Raw genomic sequence first — 20,426 nt, forward strand, 5'->3', positions numbered from 1 at the left:
ACCTTACTCATCACATTTAAGGGGCGGGGCTAATACAATTATAGACCATATGATTGGTCAGCAAAATGATTGACTGCTGACCAATAAGTGTGAGACCAGGGAATGGGTCAATAAATTTTATGTCTGAATTTAATGGAGGAAAAGACAACCTTTGAAAAGACAAAAAGATTATTCACTTATTCGTGCATATTTTTGTTTGTCCTGAAATAATAAAGCTGAATTATTTGCACCTTTAATTCAATATTTTCAACACAGTGGACACCATCTTTAACTGCTAGTACATTTCTTTTTGTCTAATGTAGATATCATGTTTACTTTGCCGTTTTGAACAAAACAAAAACATTTAGGATTTGAATATCCATTTAAATTTTAGCTCTGTTCATAACCAGGGTTGTTGGCGCCTAAGTCCTTTTGAGGAACAGCTTTTCTTACTTGTGATCAGTGCTTAGTTTAACAACTCAGCCTGATATGTAAACATAGAATTTGAAGATGAGGCCTACAGCTACGATAAGGTTTTCTTTAGATCCATGGCATGTGTTTAGACCCTCAACTTTTAAGATACATGAGGTCTACATGCTTTAAAATCATATTTGCAAGAAACATTCCAAGTCTAAATACGAGATGTTAGGTGGTAGTAAAATGGAGGCCTGAGAGAAGAGGGAAACCCATTTGCTACTAGAAACGGAAGAGTTGATCTGAAATTTATTTCAAACCCGTTTCACTCCAGAATGAAACAAGCAGGTTATAAACTAGTGATTCCAACAGCCGTTTGTGCTTCGATTTTCTTTGTTTTCTTGATTTGCGATGTTAGGTGGAGCCGCAACCCAGACTTTGGGAACCGCTATTCTCAACAGCACCCAAGAAAAATATACCCCTCTGCCCCCCTCAGTGTGTTTACAATTCAATCCATCATGTCTTAAACTGCATTTAGCTATTGTTAGAATGTCAAACAACAAATGCGAGAACATTCAGAAAACCATTTTATTGAGTAGCGTTCACAAAAGTCAATGAAGAACAAATGTCTGCTTACTGACAAGAAAATGCTTTAAAAAGAACATCATGCTCTAAAAACAGAAGTATGAGAAACATAAACTTAATTTGCTCACAGTTGGGTTTTTATGAGGTTCATCTTTATAGCTCCTGCATAACACTATGCATACAGCACATAAAAAAAAAATATTTTTTTTTCCAGTGTTGATCCAAATGGCCATTTATCAGAAACATATTTATTTTTCCATTAAACACATGATTGGGATAAGCCTTCCTTGCAGGTGCTTCTTTATGCGAGTCCTATTATTTGTTGACTGCTTGTAAGACCAAGAGCCCAGCAGCCACAAATCTCGCTTGTGTTCAAACCCTTTGCCGTTTTTACATTTTGCACATCACAACCACCAGCTCTATTGATTTTACCTAGATTTCAAGGTGACAAAACAACACAAAGAAGCGCAAAATTGTAAAATACAAGGAAAACACATAACTTCCAAAAGTGTTCTAAAAATAAAAATTCTAAAAGTGTGATGCGAGTGTGTTTTCAGCCTCCATTCACTTTGATACTCCTAAATAAAATCAAGTACAGCAGACTGGAGGGCTGGAGATGCTACCTTGCAGAAATGAAAAAAAACAAGACATGACCGACACATTAACTGAATCCTCTAAATTATTCTTTGACTTGAGTGTGTTTTGTGTCCTGTGTGTCTGTTGTACCCTGTGTCGACCTGTCCACAGTGTACCCTGCCTTTCTGCCAATAACAATTGGAGACGAGCAGGTTTGAAAACAGAGAATTTGTTTCACAATTATGCACTACTTTGTGTTTATCTGTCAATCTCAATATAATAAATAAATGTTTGGTTGCGATGTCACAAATGGCAAAAAAAGGGGTACAGGAAGTATGAAAACATTGGAAGGAGTTAGTTGTACATGGAGCACAAGGGAAATGTTTGTAAAACCAAAAGGAATCCTTCACATTTTTGACAGTTTACAGAGAAAACTTCCACTAATAAATCCCCTCTAGCAACACTTTATTTGTAACAAAAGAAAACTGGGAGTGACATGCATGAATGATACACAACATTCACTTTATACTGAGATTGATCTTGTTGTGATGTTAAAAACAGGCACGTCAACAACCTTTGGATCTAAATGGTCTACTGAGATGAGGAGGAAACCTGCCACTGACGAAGAATAGCAAACACTCTTTTAGACTTGTCACGAGGGCCCTAGCGGGAGAGAAAAAAACAAATAAGCTTAACTGTTTTTGGTTTTCTTTTTTCTCCCATACATTTTTTGAGCTTTGTACTTGCCTGTGCTTGGGTGCCACCTTGTGCATTGGAGTTCTTCTTTGTGGGCATGAGGAGGTCGAGAGCAGCTTTCCAGCCCTGCTGATTAACGGTCGAGGTTCTGGCCAAAGATGATAAGGCTCCTGGATCCATATTCTCCTTGCCCTCAGAGATCCAGGGGCACCAGTCTCTGTGTTGAGCGAGGGGGTCAAATGCTTTCTTGGGCAGAGGGCCATCCTGACAAAAAAAAGAATAAAAAATAAAAAATGAAATAGTGAGTTTCCAGGATCCCTAATCAAATTTAACTACTAAGAATTTCCAGGATGCCCAGTGCTTTTTCAAGACAACTCTAAAAAGTGTAAATAAAAGATTCACAAGTAATTTGATAGAGATTTTACTGTCATCACGCTTAAAATATTGAACTTGGAGAAAAAAATATAATAAAATAAATGCGATGATAAACTTATTGTATTAATAAGACTGACAAAGAAAGTGGCAAAAAATGGAAGGACAACAATTTTATACTATTGGTCAGCCAACAAACTTTGAAAATCAACACATTTTCCATGTTTTATTATCCATATTTATCCAGACCTGGAAAATATCCAAATAAAATTCTATGCTTCCTTGTTAAAAAAGCTATATTGACTGCAATATTTTAAATATTTAAGAATGTAAGCAACCTAAAATGGGCTTTTCTTTCAAAATTACAGCTACAATTATCTTTTGTTTTGTCTTAGCTCTAAAAAAAAGGCAAAATAAAACAAAATGCATAGTAAGTGCTGCAGAGGATCAGTTAAACATGATGCACAGAAGTAACTTCAAGTCTTACTGGACCACCACCCAATGAGAGACACAGGCGTTTGGGAGGGTGCAGGCTAGCAGCGCCGTCAGTCCCTGAGCCGAATCCCTGTCCCCGGCTACGAGTTGCAGGTCTTTTGCCTCTGGTTAAAGGACTCGGCAGATCTTCACTTGGACTCGGTGAGTCTCTGCTTCGGGCACGGGAGGCTACTGGCGAGGTGGTACCTTCATCCTGGATCAAACGCAAAGACAAGTCAAGCTGGCATCTGCTTGTGATAGGACTTTGCTGTGGGCACAAAGCTTATGTTGGGTATGATTCACAGAATATGACATATTTCATCTAAAAAAAAATTAATTAAAAGAAAGCGAGAGAGCAGCATTTAGTTTCTATGCTCCTCAACTCTGGAACTCCTTTAACACTTCTCTATGGTGCATTCCCTAGGCACCATCGCAACGTCTTAAAACTGAATGTTTCCATCACTGTTCGTTTAGTACACAAAGGGTATTATCTCCTGTGCAAAAATAAAACAAGGAAGACCTGTGCTGGATAAAATTATATTGTGTCCTGAAATAAAAAAGAAAAACATCTCTAATGTATAGATAGAGCAAACAGTTCACTTCTTCTGGCACATTAGCTTCTTTAGAGCTTGCCTGGTCAGTGCGGGTGGAGTCCTGACTCCGAAGCTTCATGCGACATGGAGTTGTTGGCGCTGGAGTGGGTGAGACTGATCTGCAAGCGTCTCCATCGGACGCTGCTGACGTGGGCCCTGCAGTGTGACCAGAGGGTCCCACAGGGTTTGGTAGCGCGTCTGTGTCGCCGCCAAGCCCCTCTATCTGTAGAAAGTTCCACAAGCCCACCTTTCGCATACAGTAGGAGCAGGAGAGGGTCGGCAGGCTCATTGCGTGCAGAGCTGGGCTGGATAGAGAGAAGAGCGCAATGGTTATGAGTTTCTTTTTAGTGATATGACATGGAAGAAAATTCATCTTACTTTGTTCCCCAGCCACAGAGAGAAACGATGCAAGCAGACACCTGTACGGCCAAAGACTCGGAGCAGGGAGTTCCTCCCTTCCGTTTCTGTTCTTCCTCGATCAACTGCAGCACAGTGCTGATCACATCCTCTGTCAGACACTGCAAAAAATAAAACCCACTCAGGACAACAGTTACGTCGGGGTAACCAAAACGTGCATTTGGATATGTTTCATGCAGTGCCCAGAAACACTTTACTTTACCATGGACTTAAGCAGCTCTGGACTCATCGCTGGCAGCTGCTGTGCCAGGACACAGGTGCTCTGGAAGCGCTCCAGAAGGGAAGTAAGAAGCTTTGATGGTTCAGAAGCTGGAACCAACCAGAACCGCTCTGGGAAAAATGAATATTTATTGTGACAATACCAAAGACTAACGCCATGGATGCATTAAATACAGCTATGTAACTGCTCCCACCTGGACAAGGAAAGTCGGGCCAAGGACAATACTTTTCATGCTGCGTTTGAAGCTGCCTCGATATTTCTGCAACTCGAGTTTTATCTATTTGAAAAATCAAAGAGAGAAAACTTGACTTTCATTTAACGACCTCAGCAAAGCCTTGCCAAAACGACTCCAGCTCTGGAGAAAGTTAGCTGCTTGTAGCCTTGCTTACATTTCTCAATGTCTAAGGATGGTTGTAGGGATGCACAAAGGAAAGCCTGGCAGCTGGAGCACTTAAGCATATCACAGCCAACGTTGATCCAACCGTACCTGGCGCACATCAGAGGAGACAGGCTGCGTGGCTTGGCTGCCCATTTCATACAGTGCAATGCTAAGGAAATTCCCAGTGCTATTAATAAAAACTTCCTTGCATTGATAGAATGAAATAAATAATAAAAATACATGATATTATTAGGTAAGAAATAGTCCCAACAACATGCAGCAAAAGGAGAATTCCTCATTGTGAGAAAAGGATATTGAATATGATTCCACTCTGGAGAAAAAAGCTTCATTGTTCGTAGCTTCACAGGGTGCCTGGGTGTTGCCTTTTACTTCCGGAACGTTAAAATCTCCCTGTTTGCTGAATAAGACCAAAGAAAAAAACAACACACATCTTGACGTAATTAGTAACAAAATATTATATATTCTCTCTGAAGAACAGTAACAATCCCATTATTGTTTACAATTTTCAGTTCATGTGTTAGGGAGGAACTTAAAAGAAAAGAAAATAGTTAATTGAATCGGATTGCTCAAGATTCATTATGAGTTTCTTGTCAGAATTGGATAACTTCCTCTTTCATCAAGTGTTAACAGCATCAGGAAGAATTGTGAAGAAACAAATAAGACTTTAAAGAAGAGAATGGATGGGTGACAAAAATATGAATAGATAAAAGAGTAACAGCAGGATGAATGGACAAACTGTTGAAGTGAGACTATGATGAGTCTATGATGGATAGATGGAGGGATGGGTAGGGGATTGACAGACGAATGGATGTACATAAGACAGCTGAAGGACAAATTATCAATCAAAGCAAAGATGGATGAATTGACAGAAAGAACAATGAACAGATACCTTGTGTGAGGATAAGGATAGAGTACATTAAGATGGATAGTCCGATGAATAGATGGACGAATATAAGAATTAACAGGTAAACTAATAAATGGGTGGATGGATCTTTTTTCTACAACTCTTAAAATATTAAACGTTTAGCCTCGACCTCTTTTTCTGCAATTATGCATTGTAGGATTAGCAGCAATGCTGCACAGCTAGTTCAGGACAAAAACAAATATGCCAAATACGCCACAGCTGTAGCATGCTCGCGTACTGAACCCAGTCCTGTCGTCCAGGCTCTAGTACACCTCAGCAAAGCGAAGGCGCGGCTACATTGAGCTGCTCGGCTACGAGCCTCAGCCGTAAGCTAACGTAAACATACAAGGATAGCGCGTGTCGGTTGGCATTAATCACCTGTTGCAATCGACGTCTACTACAGATACCCCTTCATTAAGAAGTTCACGGACTTTTTCAGGGGAAGCGAGGCTGGATTTATGTTGGTTGGAAATGGCAATTCGCTCCCCGCGGCTACCACCGTCCGTCGCCATAGTCGACTCTTAATGGTTTCCCCTGAAACTAGGACCTCACGAAAGACGTTCCGCTTTGCTAACCCCCCCACCCCCCCTTGTTCGCATTAAAACACGAATTTATTCATTTATTAGTATCAATATCATAATATACAAATGTGTCTAGAACATTATATTTTTTCCCACATTTTTTGGGGGAATTATAGGTCTAAAGCAAGTTCAAAAAGCTATTTCTTTTAAAGAAAAGAAAAATAAACAAACTAATAAATAAATAATTATTTTAAAAGATACATTAAAATTATATCTCAAATAGAATTATTATGTCCACCTACATTAAAATAGCATCTAATTTGGTTCTTGCGATATTCCACTGTTGTTTACAAAGGTCAAAAACAAAAGGTGGAGAAATGTAAGCAACAAAAATGCTGATTGGTTAATAAAATAAATTATGTCTGTTTATCTCTTTTTGCAGGTATTTTGCAAAAATATCTTTTTACTCTTACACGAGTAATTTATTTGAAAGGTCAATTTAGTAAAAATGCAAGGAAGTACTACATTTACTCAATTACATTTCTGCCTACATCTGAGAGTACTTAAATTTCATAAATATATTTTTGATTCATACCCACGACCAGTTGATGGCGCTAACTGCCCTAGAGCATTGCCCTCCAACTGCTTAGCAACACCAGAAGAAGAAGTGTGTCATCACCCGGTGGAGCTAAAAGAAAAACAGTGAATGGCTTCAAAATAGGCTGAAATGAGACATCTACGCTTTATCGGACGTCGCGTTTTTTCCATGTGACATCCAAAGGGACTGGGCAGTAAAGGGAGAAGAAGGGGGCAAAAGATGTCGGACGTTGAAGGCGCTGACAGTTCAGAGCAGCTGAATAAATTTGAGAAATTGACTGGCAGGCCGCCGAGCGGACCGATGTTAGCAGGTAGGTCAACAACAACAACAGTAACATCACGACATATAATGTTTAATCCCAGCTTTCATGTCACGTATTGAAGACGGACTCAGCGCAGTTAAATTACACTGGTAAACATCACATTCATGCTAACAGCCGCTCATACTAGACGTTTTACCGGGATGTTTCAGGTGTGCGTTGGAATGGCACCGACATGGCATTGTTTTGTTGATTACCGGGCAGTTTAAAGCTTTTCTGTTTGTCTTGAAGATGCACTAACTTCTCCTGCCTTTTAAACGTCTTTTCAAGTCAGATCAGGGAACATACACTATAGTTGCTTCCTCCTTACATATTTACAGTTTTTTTTGCTTTTCTAAGTGTCTTGGATCATAAAACAAGTGTTAAGCCATCCAAATCAATCAAGACTGTTTGTGAAATCGCCCTCAAATCCAATAACTGGTTGTGCCATTCTTGACGGCAACAGCCACTATCAAGCTTGTGCTATACCTGGAAACTAATATTTTTTGTCAAAGTGTTAGAATTTCCCCTGCTCTTCTGAGTCCTCAAGCATGAATGACCTAATGAAGCTCATTTTAATCCAGGCTTTGACTAGACCACTCCAAAGCTTCATCGTACTTTTATGGAGCCACTCAGAAGTGGGCTTGCTGGCTTGTTTCAAATCTCTGTCCTGCTGCTTAAGTGACCTTAAGGTCAGAAACCAATGACCAAACATTCAAGATTTTTGGCTAGAAAACTGAATAAATTTTAATTAAGTAAAGTTGTACATGTCTTATATCAGTAAAGCAGCTAGAGACCGCTACTACAACCACCCCTGTGCCAGAATATCTTTATCAGATTTAAGTCTTTTGAAGACCTTTTTTCACTAGGCTTTTAGACATTTAGCGGTTGACCTGCCTTTCCCTTAGTACTTCTGCATGTGTGCTTGGCCTTACGGTCACAGACCAATGACCGAACATTCTTCTTTAAATTTCTAGTAGGCAACAGAATTTCTGGTTCTCCAGGTCCTGAACTCCCCCACCAACTACCACCACTGAACTGGACAAATGCTTCAAAGGTATTTTATGTCCCCCTTGTTATACCTTAACTCCTCTCTGTCCAGGTCCTCGAACTCCTCCCGCCCGCAGCGGCCATCGCTGCGTCGCTGACAACACTAACCTGTACGTGTTTGGGGGTTACAACCCGGACTATGAAGAGTCGGGAGGCTCCGAAAACGAAGACTACCCACTATTTAGGGAGCTTTGGCGGTACCACTTTGCCACGGGCTGCTGGCAGCAGATTCGAACCGAGGGTTACATGCCCACAGAGCTAGCGTCGATGTCAGGTGAAACTCTTGACCGGCTTGCCTGTAGTTTAGAACCGAAGGTCCGTTGTTCATATTAAAAGCTGAGTTTATTGTTCTGTGTCTCTCCAGCTGTTTTACACGGTAACAACCTTCTGGTGTTCGGTGGCACCGGGATTCCCTTCGGGGAGAATAATGGCAATGATGTTCACGTTTGTAATGTGAAGTACAAGCGATGGTCACTGCTCAACTGTCGAGGGAAGAAGCCAAACCGGATATATGGACAGGTAGCTGCAGGAATCATTTCTATATCTGCATAATGGACAGTTTCTATTTGTTAGGGTTAACACCTGTTAAACATACATTAACAAAGACAGAAAAGACAAAAGAGTTAGATTCTTTTTCACTCGCGAGGAGAACGGACAGAGATGTGCTTCAGTTACAATCTCCTACCGCTCTGAAGCACATTTTGTCTGCTCCTCTATTTTATTGTTTCTAGGATCCCTAATCACAAGGACGCTGTAGCTCTAAAGGGAGGGGGCAAACAGCTACAGCGTCAAATGTTATTCACTAACTAACACACAATCATTCTGTACTAGATAATGTCCTTCCAGGCACAAAGATTAATAAATATGTAGTGATCTTAGCAATGATGGTTTTATTGGAGGCCAGCAACTCAACCGAAGCAGAGCTCTTCACCAAGAGGTAAACCTGCAGGAAGATTTTGTTTCTGCTCTCTGTCAGTGAGGCCTTCTGAGAAAGGAATCAGAGTAAATCAACAATACAAGAAACATTCTTAATTCTATAATGAGATTAACTTTAAGGAAAGCATCAATTAAAGATATATTATAAAGATCAATGAGAATAACAAATAATTGATTAATAATATCACAATTTCTCCAACACTATTTTAGTATTTTATATTTTGATTCTGAAAGGTAATGACTGTTGTTGTGCACTGATGTTTTTTTATTTTTTTCCTCGCCAGGCGATGGTCATCATAAATGGCTTCCTCTATGTGTTTGGTGGAACGACGGGTTACATCTACAGCACAGACCTGCACAGACTAGATCTGACCACCAGGGAATGGATTCACCTCAAACCCAACAACCCGCCTGACGACCTGCCAGAGGAAAGGTATAGTGCTGGACATCAAACTGCTGCTGAAAGTCAAATACATACGTTTTCTACTTTCCAAAACGCCCCTTGACATCAGTTCCTGTTTCCGTGTGTCACAGATACAGGCATGAAATTGCACATGACGGACAGAGGATTTATATTCTGGGAGGTGGGACTTCCTGGACGTCATACCCTCTAGATAAGGTACGACACTGCCAGTTTATCTGTATCGATGTTAAAATATTAGTGTAAAATGTTTTGGGTTTCCTTTTTGTAGATACATGCTTATAATCTGGAGACAAACTCTTGGGAGGAGATCACAACTAAACCTCATGAGAAAATAGGTGTGTATGATACAACTTTTTCTCAGAGTTCAGCCTGCTTTTTCTACTAAGTGCTTTGGAAGTAAACCTACTCCTTCAACTCTTTCAACATTTGGTCACATTTTATTAAGATTTTATGTGACTAACAGAAAAGAACGCAGAATTGTAAAGTGAAAGAAAAACCATTAGTATTAAAAACTAAAGATGTGAGAAGTGTGGGCTGCATCTGTGTTCGCTTAATACTTCATAGAACCACAGGTCTTTTGAGGTGTCTTTCGAAATAACTTAAGCTCAGTCATATTGGTTCATCGTGAACAAAAATGATAAAATCGCGTCCAAGATACTTACAAAGTACTCCATGCAAAATATCCACACACACAAAAAAAAGAAAAATATTAAAACTTCTCTGCTTTTTGACAGGATATCCTGCTCCTCGACGATGCCATAGTTGTGTGCAGATACGCAATGGTGAGAAAGACAGAACTAAGAAATATCTGCTTGCTTTATGCATGCTGGCAAACTAACACACAACCTGTGCTTTCCCCTTTTTGCTGTAGATGTATTTATTTGTGGAGGCTACAACGGGGAGTTGATACTAGCCGATCTGTGGAAGCTAAACCTGCAAACTTTCCAGTGGAGTAAACTACCAGCAGAGATGCCTGAGCCAGCCTACTTTCACTGTGCTGCTGTAACCCCTGTTAGTACCTTTCACCTAATTCAGAAAAAAACCCTTAAAATTAACAAGTTCATTACACAACAATAACATTTTGGTGTTTTTCGTCAATGAAAGTTTGTATCGTTTTGACTGAAACGTACATACACACATCATGGGAATGAATGTCTCCTTAATTTTTTAGTTGAACTGTTTTTTCCTGATGGAAGAGAAAACACTCTTCCATCCTAGAATTCAACAAACAGATTGTCAAAGAGTGTACATGATACTTTAAAAGTCAATAAATGTGTGAAATAAATACAGACATGTATTTAATCAAAAGCATGTTTTCATAAGATACACAGCTTAATGTCTGGCGTGCAGCCAGTCAACTGTTAACGCTGCTGTTCTTTGCAGGCTGGCTGCATGTACATTCACGGAGGTGTAGTGAACATCCACGAGAACAAGAGGACTGGCTCTCTGTTTAAGATCTGGCTGACTGTTCCGAGCCTGCTGGAGCTGTGCTGGGAGAAGCTTCTCAAAGCCTTCCCCCACCTGACTTCTCTCCCAACCTTTCACCTGTACAACCTGGGCCTCACGGAGGAGCTCGTAGACCGTGTCAAGTAGGCGCAGAGGAACGGGATACATTTCCCAGCAGGACTCTGGATGTTGCCTGATGTAGCCCCCGCCTTAAAACCAAAAACAATGGGATGCCTTTTTTTTTTTTTTAATTCCCATAATTATTTTTGGTTTTGTTTTTTTTTTTTTGCCAGTTTTTTGTATATACGGTGATGTGCGTCAATATTTTTGGAATGTTTTATGGATTTTACTCTAATCCCTGTGCCATCACTGCATCTGTACAGTGTTTGGATTCCTCTTCCAACAAACTGACAAGTTGTACAAAAACAATACAAAAAACTATATTTTGCCATGTGAAAAGTCAGATACTATTTACTCTCACTTCTGCAAATCCTTCAGATATTTTATAAATTCAGAGTGAAGGGAATAATGGATGTATATTTATTTCAAGGATGTGATCACTTTTTGCTGGAATTGTTAATTTCCCCCTTGCCCCCCCCCATCATGAACTGATATTGCTCTTTGCACATTTCCCCTCCTCTGTTGTTCTTGTTTGTAATTGTCTTATTTAATAGATCCTTTATTCATCTGTGGCTAGTTATTTCAGCCTAAAGAGTGTGACACATTGGTTTGCCGATTTTTCACAGTTACACTGATACCATACAGTTCTTCTTGTCCTTTCCCCTGAGGGGACCTTGTCCGCTCCAAGTTGTCAGATGAAGTAATAGTCGTGCAAGTTTCAGCAGTCTAGTTATCTTGCCAATTTGTACGGATGGACAAACAAAGCTTTTATTTAGCCTCGGAAACGTTATAAAACGTTTCAGATCATTTGTGGTCAAATTGCCTAAAACTTGTTCAGACACTGGGTGTTCATTGCCATGACAAGAACATTTGCAACCTGTCTTTTTCCCTTTTTTTCCCCGTTACTTTATGGCTTAAATATAAAACGAAGAAGAATATTTGGGTTGTTTCCCCAAGTGTGCCGATTCCTAGTTTTATTTGTGAAACCACGCCTCACTGTGAATTGGGTGCTGTTTGAATCTTAACCTGTTTGTTCAATGATGCTTTTTTCCCCTTCTGTTAAAGAAGACAGCTTTGCACCGAGAGCTGCTTCAGTAGCACAGTCTTTTATCCCGGAGTGCCTTTTTCTAAGATGCATGTTTAATCCCTTAAAATATCCCAGTCAGTGCTCATTTTAAAAGGCGCGTCATTTCCCCTGTAATATCCAGGTCAGTAACTCTTGATCGACTGCTGCATGTTGCCCTAAAAATTCTTGACACTTGGCGTCTTTTTGTTTCATTTTGAGATCTTTGGTTTGACCCCCACAGGTGCATGACTCCTCTTATTTTAAACTTCTGCACTGCCTTCACAGATTCTCTAATGCATGATGCCAGTACCTGCTTTTCAAAGAAACCAACAAACTTTATTAAAATATGCTTTACAGGTTTCCTATTTAAAAAAAAATGTTGTACAGTCTGGTTTTATGAACATTGTCAATAAAAGTATTGTCCAAATATAATCTTGCTCACATGACTAATTGGCATGATAAGTAGCACTCCTTATATTTATCGTTCCCCTTAAGATGTGTGCAAGAAAATACATTTAAAAGTAACAAAGGTGGACAAATTTGGGTACTTGTTAAGCTTTGTTTAGAGACTCCAGATGTAGACACAACCATCTTACCATTTTTGTTTCCACATTTGAAAATACTTCTTGATTATTTTATAGTATTTGTTGAAACCACACAATTTTTCATCAATTAAAAGTTTCACTAAATGTGTTAATCAGTGCAAAAATATAAATGTCTTAATTTATTCAGGAATTTATTTCATTTTATTCAATCACATTCCAAAAGTTTACATCAATAGTCAAGATTCACAAAAGCACTAGAAAAATGTTTCAGAAAACAAACGGTACAGGGTCAGAAAAGACAATTTAAATACTCAGATCATTTCCCAGTTTTTGTGCCTCTGAAACCCAATCACATGAAAATTAAAAACCAGTGATCTTTTGGCATAAAACTGAACAGATGCGTTCTTTTCTTTGCAGATTAACACGAGCGCGGAGAAGGAGCGAAGAAGTAAACGGCCAAAACGATGAAGTACACCACCACTAGGGCTGTACCTGCAAACACAAAGATGACGACTGAGGACTCTTTGTATTTAGTTTTTCTATAACGATATGTGTTGAGCCTTGCAAAATGGAAGAAGGAGTTTGCAACATGAGGAACTTACCCTGAAAGTAGTCACACTTCCCATCCATGAAGATGTAGTTCACCAGAATGACGCTGAAGATGCTGGCCCAAAGATGAATGTCACTGAACACAAGCACAAATCCTACATCCTGGACACAAGGGGAAAAAAAGGCATATTAAGCCAGACAACTTGAGCAGTTTGTCACAGACGACATGTGAAAACATTACACACAGCAGAGGAAATACTTCATTTATGTGTGAGGTTAGGGTACTGCAATAAAGGATGAATTTCTTTTAACATGTTTACAAAAGGTGATAATAGATGAGTAGGATGTGCTACATGGACAAAGAAGTAAAACATACTCACATAGAAAGCATTAAACAGGACAAGAAGTGGAATCTGTATCATGCAAACCTGCACAGCAATACAACTGCCTACTTCAAGACTGCAAAAGAGTTAGAAATATACAGATCTTAATACTTTACTGAGAGATTGTCAGAAGAATTTCTATACACTTAAATTCTGTGTTACAACTCTCATTACTCAAAATACTAGTTTGACACAAGCTACCATGACAAAAACAAACAAACAAAAAAAACCTCAAGCTGATATTGTTTTGCAGTGCGAACTGGATCCCATTGACAATCTCAGGAAGCTCCGGCACCATTGCCAATACAGTGACGCCGATGAAGTACTGCAGGGAAACGAGACCCATCTGAGTGCAACTGGAAAAGTTCAAGTCTCATCATTTGAACCAAATGTTCTTGTTGAGAACATTTGTAGCCACAAATGGTTTGCATTTTAACTACCTGGGAGATGGAGGAATGACTCAGGATGGGCTCGATGTTGACAGTGCAAAGATCCGCGCAGCTCGCCATGAGCACTGTGGCAAAAATCAGCACTGCGAGAGCCCTCCATCTGGACCAGTGGACAACAGGATGACCTGACGGCAAGACTTCTTATTAACCACCAATACACTCAAAATACATGCATTTAAATGGTGACTTAGCACAACTTTTTGTTAAGGGAACCTTAACTTTTTCCCCCTCTTAGAATCCTAACATGGTTTTAAAACTTCAGGTTTTACTTCCTCCTCTAACTTTTATTTATTTTATTAGTGGCTAGTTAATATATACTGTGAAATAAATCTCAAATTTGACAAAAACTTTGAGTTCCATCAAATACTTTAAACGTTTAAAGTTTTTCATCAGTCACTACATATGTAGATGATGCATTTTCTTTTTTTTTTTTGGAAAGTAAAATTTATAAAAAGCCTGTGACAAAAATGTGCAGGTATCCTTTTGCAGCAGTAAAAGGAATTCACAAATTTCTGTGAAAATAAATTTGTTTCGGCATGCATGACCAACTTCAGCTGGAAATCAAGCACTTAAGATTGTGACATGCATTTAGTTTTTCAGGTAAGCAACATGCAAAAGGTTTTAAGTATTTCATGCAAAGAACCACATATAACCCACAAACCTGTTGGAATGTGGCTCGGTGCAGTAATGCTGGCATTAATACACATGTTGGCAAGAACCAAATGGGCAGCTGTGACCTCACCAGTGGGATTGCTGCTGTTGGTACCCTCCTGTGCATACTGACCGTGTGCTTGTCCCCCATGACCGTCGCTGACATGGATATCATAAATGTGTGCATGGGTCTTGAGTGTGAAGATGAGCCCGATCAGATAGGACGCAGGCAGCAGGACGGAAATGGTGTACACCAGAGGCCTAGGAAAACATTTCTTAATTAATTCAAACTCAGGAGGAATAAATGTGCAGAAAATGCATCTCAGAATTTCAATGATTTTACTTACTCAATATGGGACAGAATTAAATGTGGGTCAACTGTAGTCTGTTGGGGAAATAACAGATTAAGACAGTTTTACCTGAGTTCCATTTAAATATGTAAAACAAAATGTATTCCTGTAAAAATCTTGAACTTGTTCTGCCAAAAACAGGGAAAAAGCTGCCCACCGTTTCATAGTGGCAGTCCTTGCAGGTGAATGGTACGGTGCCATTACCAGGAGTACCGGAGCAGCTTTCACACACCAGGTTACCAAACGTCTTTGAGAAAAGGGTGGGTGCAAACACACCTACAGAGTGAAGCACAAATCTAATTTTTCTCCAGGATGACTCTGCAAAACATTTCAAATGAACACAATGCTTACCTCCAATGGATATGAAGAGCAAAGCTGAGCTCACTCCGGCCGAGCGACTGTTAAATCTCTGCTCACTGTGTTTGATACCTCCAATAGTCATACAAATACCCTGCAAAAGATTTTTTAGAATCAATTAGACTTGCAGCCAGGCAGGCGGCTGTGTGCTCACATGTCCATTGACACTCACAGGTATGAACAGAATGCACCCAATCAGAGTGCCAGCTAGTGCTGACTTGACGATCTCCTCGTAACAATTACTGCCGGCGCGATGCCCCCGGAGCAGCGCCGTGATGTAGAAGGTCATCTCTGTGATGGAACCAAACGTCGCGTTGACTACCGCCCCCACTGCAAAGTTACTCTGTGCAGAAATGCTGAGCAGAACACAACAGCGAAACTGAAACATGAATTCTGTGTGCAGCATACAGCTCTTTGTAAATGTAATCACACTACTTTCATATTTAAATGTATTTGATCCGATATATTTGGCCCCCTCATTCGTCAAAGGCAAAATAGAGATATTTTACCTTGCAATTCCCATGCCAATATAGTAGGACAGGGGAATTATGGACATGATGGCTATTGTAAACATGGTTTCTGTACTGAAGTATTCATGCTCTCGGTCAGTATAGCCAGCGATTAAAGTCACGAATACTAAAGGTAACAAGTCTGCAAGAAGAGATTAAGGAAAACGGACAGATGCATCTTCAAAAAAAAAAAACAAAACAAAACAAAAAAAACTCCTCACCCCCCACTACGCATTCATGACCAGCTAAAAAGGATACTGAGAGCAAAGATGTTGATCCCTTGGACTGTGTATTTGTAGTAATACACATTGAAGGCCTGATAACAGTACAAAACAGCTCTTGTCTCACACATGTCATTCTGGAAGATCAAACAAAAAAGCAAATGGTAAATAATAATTCCTTCACTAGTTAAGAGCTTTGCAGAGTGACCAGATTAATAAAAGTTAGTTGCAACAACAAGTTATTTATAATAATCTACCTTTAGCCCTACGACAAAAAAAAATCTGAAAAGTTTTGGTTTCACAGACAGAAAACTCAACCAAATCCATTATGCAACCTACTCACAATTTTGCATAAACACAATTTGTTCCTCATGAATGGCCTTTAAAACTTCTGAAATGTTTATTAGTGAACCTCAGTGTATGACAGAAACTGTCCAAAACACTCAAAAAGTAAGATTTTTGAAAAATACAATGCGTCGATCTCAAGATCTTTGCCATGACTGTGGGTCACAAAACACGTCAAAGAAAAGTTAACTTTGCTGGGGCGACATCAAAGCCATTTTTAAAAAGTAATATTGCCCAAGAGCTCATAGGAAACCTTGTCCAGTGAATGGATCTCGATGTCCTCCGGTGCCATGAGGAGAACTGTGGTTAGGATGCGGCTGTTCATCTTTGCAATGGGGATGGTGAAGACTGGAAGCCAGGACAGGACAAATGCGAGGCAATGGACCACAGCCAGTACAGGGTAACCCAGCAACAGCCAAAGGAAAGTGCTGACGCGGCACTGCAGAGACACAATGGGGAACGACTTAGTAGCATGAAAATTGTGGATAATCATAAAATACATTCTGACACTCTCACCCAGTGCTTTGTGGGTTTTCTTGGAGGAAGAGTTGGAACAGGGGCCTCAACAGGGAGGGGGGAGGACACCAGAAGAGGTGCGCAGTCCTTGTCCCCAACCAGATCCTTATGCTCTTGTGGAACAATGTCACAGTTTGTCGGCTTCACGGCAGACATGTCAACTAAATGGCAAGCCTGGAATTTCAAAGAATACAGAAAATGGTCCATTAGAAAAACGGATTTGGCTGGAAATTGTGGACGGTTTATATCCATTTACCCTTTGTACGGATTTTCCAAATGGCCAAATTATATACCAGGCCAACTTTAAACAGACTTTCCCTGAAAGGAGTGAAACAAATGGCTCAACAACATGCAGCAAAACACTCATGTTACTTAATGATGCAGCTGGTTCTGGATTACATACCATAAGGGACACCGAAGACAGTAAGAAACATCACAGGACAGATGAGTAGGTAGATTAGGGCGATCCACCAGCCAAATAAAAACACATACACTATGTTTCCAAAGGTGACCACTGGAGCTGGAGGACAGAAAGCAAAGAGCTTTCAGGGAAGAGCAAAATACTTTCGTGTATGCATACAAATTCAATAGTAGAGCTGCACAATCAATCACAAAGTATTTATTGTTTCAATACCACTGTTTTTGCATTTGACAAAAGAACTAACTAGACAAGAATAAGTTCGAGGCAAATATTCAAATACCAGGTATTTCTGCTCTATGAGAATATTTTAGCAACACTTACAATATGGAGCAAAATTTTAGAAGGTAAAAAGGAATAAGGGGTCAGAGTTTTTAAAGGGACATCAGTCAAGCCATTTCATTCCCAAATCAGCAAAAGTTAGCCAAGAGCAACTCTCAGTAAAAACGTGATTAAGGCAGAAATAAAGAGTTTTATTTTGGGTTTTTCCCCCAAAGCTGAACAGACTGCTCATTTTCTAAAAGTCAATATTTGCAATGCAGCAGAAATCCAATTTTTAATAAATTTGTTATTTATCCAAAGTTATATCTTTGCAGCAGGATTCTCAAACAGCAGCACATTTTGCTTGTTTTTCTATAATTGTGCTCTCCTTTTGACAGATAGACAAATAACAGAGAGCAAGAAAAAACCTTCAGTGTTCTTGACAATGCTGAGGTCGGTGTGCAGTTCTTTATCGATGTCAGATCGGTCTGCGATTGGTTTCTCTGTCACGTTGCCCTTCCATTTTCTAAATCCAAACTGGAAAACAAAACAAAATGCAGAATATCGCGTTAACGTAAATTTTTATACCATCTTGGAAAAATATTAATCCCATTCTTCATGGCAAAACATTTCAAGCTCAGATCATACTTAGTATTCAAATTTTGCCACAATTTTTTTTGTCCAAAAAGATTTTTTTTTGTTTTTTTTCCCGCATAATTTTAATCAGCAAATGTCTCGCAGACATCTGACATATCCTCCACATGACTTGTGACGAGCCGAAAGCAGTCCTTCAAGCATTGTTCTGAACTACGGATCTCTTCAAACCCCCACATCTTCTATTGTCACTTTATTTTATAAGTATAGCTCTTAAAAATAATCATCTCCAAGTGTTCTGTGGAACATGTGAAAGACCAGAATGTTTCAAGGTTTGCTTTTATATTGTTCTCTCGGAAAACAAATTCACCATTGTACTTTTCCAGTAGTATACAAAGGCAATCACCTCAATAATTATAAAAGGTTAAATAACAAAAAAACAAAAAAAAGAGAAAATTTCAGAGAATGGTTTTGTTTCAAAGAGATTTTGGTGGTGAAATAGCTGATTTGACGCAGTAATTGTCCCCTACCTTGTAGTTGTTAGCCTCTCTGTGTGCTTCCACTTCATTGTCGACTCTGATGGTCGTCCTTAAGGTGCCATCATGCCATCCTTCCTCTCCGTGCCTTGGGGGAGAGTTCCCATGTGTTCCTGTTGTAAATGTGAATTTTTATTTTAGCTATTCTTTTGTCTCACTCAGACATGACAGGTAGAGGACTCGTGATGATAAAGAGAGGTTTCAGCAAGTGAGAAAAAACTCATTCACCTCGGGAGACAGCAAGCAGACATTTTGGCGTGAACTGGCAGAAGTGGTGACCAGAACCGTCCGGGGAAGGGGTCGCCAGTGCTCCCACGTCTGGATGATGGGGCCCAACAAACAGCCTCTCAGGCTGGATCTGCAGCCGTGTGAACCGCTGATGATGCTCAGGATCGCAACAGTTTTCTGACAAAAATAAATTAATTACAAAAAATATCTTCTACAGTCTATCTGTGGGTTGTGACCGACATCCACAGCTAATGTGGAAATGTGTGAGACTAACAAAAAGCTCATGAGAGTCATGCAGCGTTCTTCTCCATTTGACCTCTTCCAAGACGGATCACATTTTTAATGCATTACAGCACACAAATGTGAGGGTCACGCTTTGATTTGAAATTCAAAACAAAGACATGCTGGTTATACAATAAGTGGTCTGTATACATGAGAGAAAGTTTTCTACATTTAAAACAAAACAAAACAAAAAAAGTCTAAAAATGCTAAATGACTTTTGGAAGCAAGTTAGTCAATAATTCACAATTGATTTTATAGTCAATATAAAATATACACAGTAACAATGATTAATAAATGATACTGAGTAATATATCAGTAGCTATCATTATGATACTGATCGTAATCAATATCATATATTATGATACTGATACATTATCACAGCATTAATCCAAGCCGTGATAATCAAATCGTAAATTCTTCCCAGTAGTTTTAAACATACAATTTTAACAACTGCATTCAATTGTTTAAAAAGTTACAAAGTAATCATGATGTCCATAAATGTACTTTGAGGACCTTCCGTACAAAATTAAAGCTTTAAAACGTAAAAACGTGAGCCGTCTTGACTGCGCAGGTGAACCTAAGACAAAAGCAGTCAGCCAAGAAGCAGCACGCAGGATGATTAAGAAAACGCACATACAGGTGCGCATGAGTTGGGAGAAAAATTAAGCAGTTTGTCTCACCTGTTGATTCAGCCACTGATCTTTTCCGAAGGTTCTCGACATCTCCAGACAGCAACAAAGGCGTTTTAAATGACATTTCGTGTGTGTTTTCCCCCCCACTTTCCAAATCAGCGAGCTCTCAGTGCTTGGTCTCCCCCTCAAGCCAGCCCGCACACAGACTGGCGTCTCATTACTGACAGAGGGAGGTCTGTTTCACGCTGCGCTCTTTATTTTCTTCCTCTACTGCAACATTTGAAATGTATTCAGCTTTATTTCATACTTAATCGTACTTTTTTCTCTGTGCGCTTCGTGATTAACCTCTAGATATTTTTTGTTTTGTTTTGATAATATTTTTTTTGACACCTTTTACTTTTTATCGCTTCTCTGATTTGATGAAAGCGCGTGTTTTGGCGCCCCCAGGCGGTTTAATTGGAACACAGCAAGAGAAAAAAGCTCGAGACGCAACAAAAGCTGATTTCAACTT

At 39.6% G+C, this 20,426-nt stretch overlaps 3 protein-coding genes across 3 annotated transcripts; 1 reads left to right on the forward strand and 2 right to left on the reverse strand.

The window, feature by feature from the left end:
* Positions 1-967: 967 nt before the first annotated feature.
* zc3hc1 (zinc finger, C3HC-type containing 1) lies at positions 968-6,144 on the reverse strand. The gene is made up of 10 exons (XM_055054894.1): positions 6,009-6,144; positions 5,021-5,123; positions 4,716-4,866; positions 4,520-4,603; positions 4,309-4,436; positions 4,068-4,207; positions 3,730-3,994; positions 3,110-3,310; positions 2,302-2,514; positions 968-2,217 (listed from the first exon to the last, which is right to left on the reverse strand). Exons 1-10 carry the CDS (start codon positions 6,140-6,142, stop codon positions 2,146-2,148), a joined length of 1,491 nt encoding a protein of 496 aa, XP_054910869.1. The 5' UTR covers positions 6,143-6,144; the 3' UTR covers positions 968-2,145.
* Positions 6,145-6,813: 669 nt separating this feature from the next.
* Positions 6,814-11,979, forward strand: klhdc10 (kelch domain containing 10). Its single transcript, XM_055054888.1, has 9 exons — positions 6,814-7,059; positions 8,150-8,371; positions 8,462-8,616; positions 9,318-9,466; positions 9,568-9,652; positions 9,726-9,792; positions 10,192-10,239; positions 10,329-10,468; positions 10,841-11,979. The coding sequence occupies exons 1-9, from the start codon at positions 6,969-6,971 to the stop codon at positions 11,048-11,050; spliced, it is 1,167 nt and encodes a 388-aa protein (XP_054910863.1). The 5' UTR covers positions 6,814-6,968; the 3' UTR covers positions 11,051-11,979.
* Positions 11,980-12,838: 859 nt separating this feature from the next.
* On the reverse strand, positions 12,839-20,085 carry cax1 (cation/H+ exchanger protein 1). The gene is made up of 20 exons (XM_055054889.1): positions 19,964-20,085; positions 19,002-19,178; positions 18,768-18,886; positions 18,072-18,180; positions 17,368-17,484; positions 17,221-17,282; positions 16,965-17,138; positions 16,702-16,887; positions 16,141-16,240; positions 15,883-16,024; positions 15,546-15,729; positions 15,368-15,467; positions 15,174-15,292; positions 15,014-15,051; positions 14,800-14,927; positions 14,007-14,140; positions 13,797-13,891; positions 13,564-13,642; positions 13,237-13,345; positions 12,839-13,126 (listed from the first exon to the last, which is right to left on the reverse strand). The coding sequence occupies exons 1-20, from the start codon at positions 20,037-20,039 to the stop codon at positions 13,053-13,055; spliced, it is 2,322 nt and encodes a 773-aa protein (XP_054910864.1). The 5' UTR covers positions 20,040-20,085; the 3' UTR covers positions 12,839-13,052.
* Between the last annotated feature and the right edge of the window lie 341 nt (positions 20,086-20,426).

The sequence above is a fragment of the Poeciliopsis prolifica genome, unplaced genomic scaffold (genome assembly GCF_027474105.1).
Source record: "Poeciliopsis prolifica strain line A6 unplaced genomic scaffold, Auburn_PproV2 SCAFFOLD040, whole genome shotgun sequence".
Lineage (NCBI taxonomy): Eukaryota > Metazoa > Chordata > Actinopteri > Cyprinodontiformes > Poeciliidae > Poeciliopsis > Poeciliopsis prolifica.

Excerpts from the sequence above, each read along its gene's own strand:
- klhdc10 (XM_055054888.1), top strand. The coding sequence starts at position 6,969 with ATGTCGGACGTTGAAGGCGCTGACAGTTCAGAGCAGCTGAATAAATTT. Across the intron at positions 8,372-8,461 it reads AGAGCTAGCGTCGATGTCAG|CTGTTTTACACGGTAACAAC; the intron begins GTGAAACTCTTG and ends GTGTCTCTCCAG. Across the intron at positions 9,467-9,567 it reads GACGACCTGCCAGAGGAAAG|ATACAGGCATGAAATTGCAC; the intron begins GTATAGTGCTGG and ends CGTGTGTCACAG.
- cax1 (XM_055054889.1), bottom strand. The coding sequence starts at position 20,039 with ATGTCATTTAAAACGCCTTTGTTGCTGTCTGGAGATGTCGAGAACCTT. Across the intron at positions 17,283-17,367 it reads TGTCTTCGGTGTCCCTTATG|GGAAAGTCTGTTTAAAGTTG; the intron begins GTATGTAATCCA and ends CACTCCTTTCAG. Across the intron at positions 17,139-17,220 it reads TTGGAAAATCCGTACAAAGG|GCTTGCCATTTAGTTGACAT; the intron begins GTAAATGGATAT and ends TTGAAATTCCAG.
- zc3hc1 (XM_055054894.1), bottom strand. The coding sequence starts at position 6,142 with ATGGCGACGGACGGTGGTAGCCGCGGGGAGCGAATTGCCATTTCCAAC. Across the intron at positions 4,437-4,519 it reads GCCCGACTTTCCTTGTCCAG|AGCGGTTCTGGTTGGTTCCA; the intron begins GTGGGAGCAGTT and ends CATTTTTCCCAG. Across the intron at positions 4,208-4,308 it reads CAGAGCTGCTTAAGTCCATG|TGTCTGACAGAGGATGTGAT; the intron begins GTAAAGTAAAGT and ends TATTTTTTGCAG.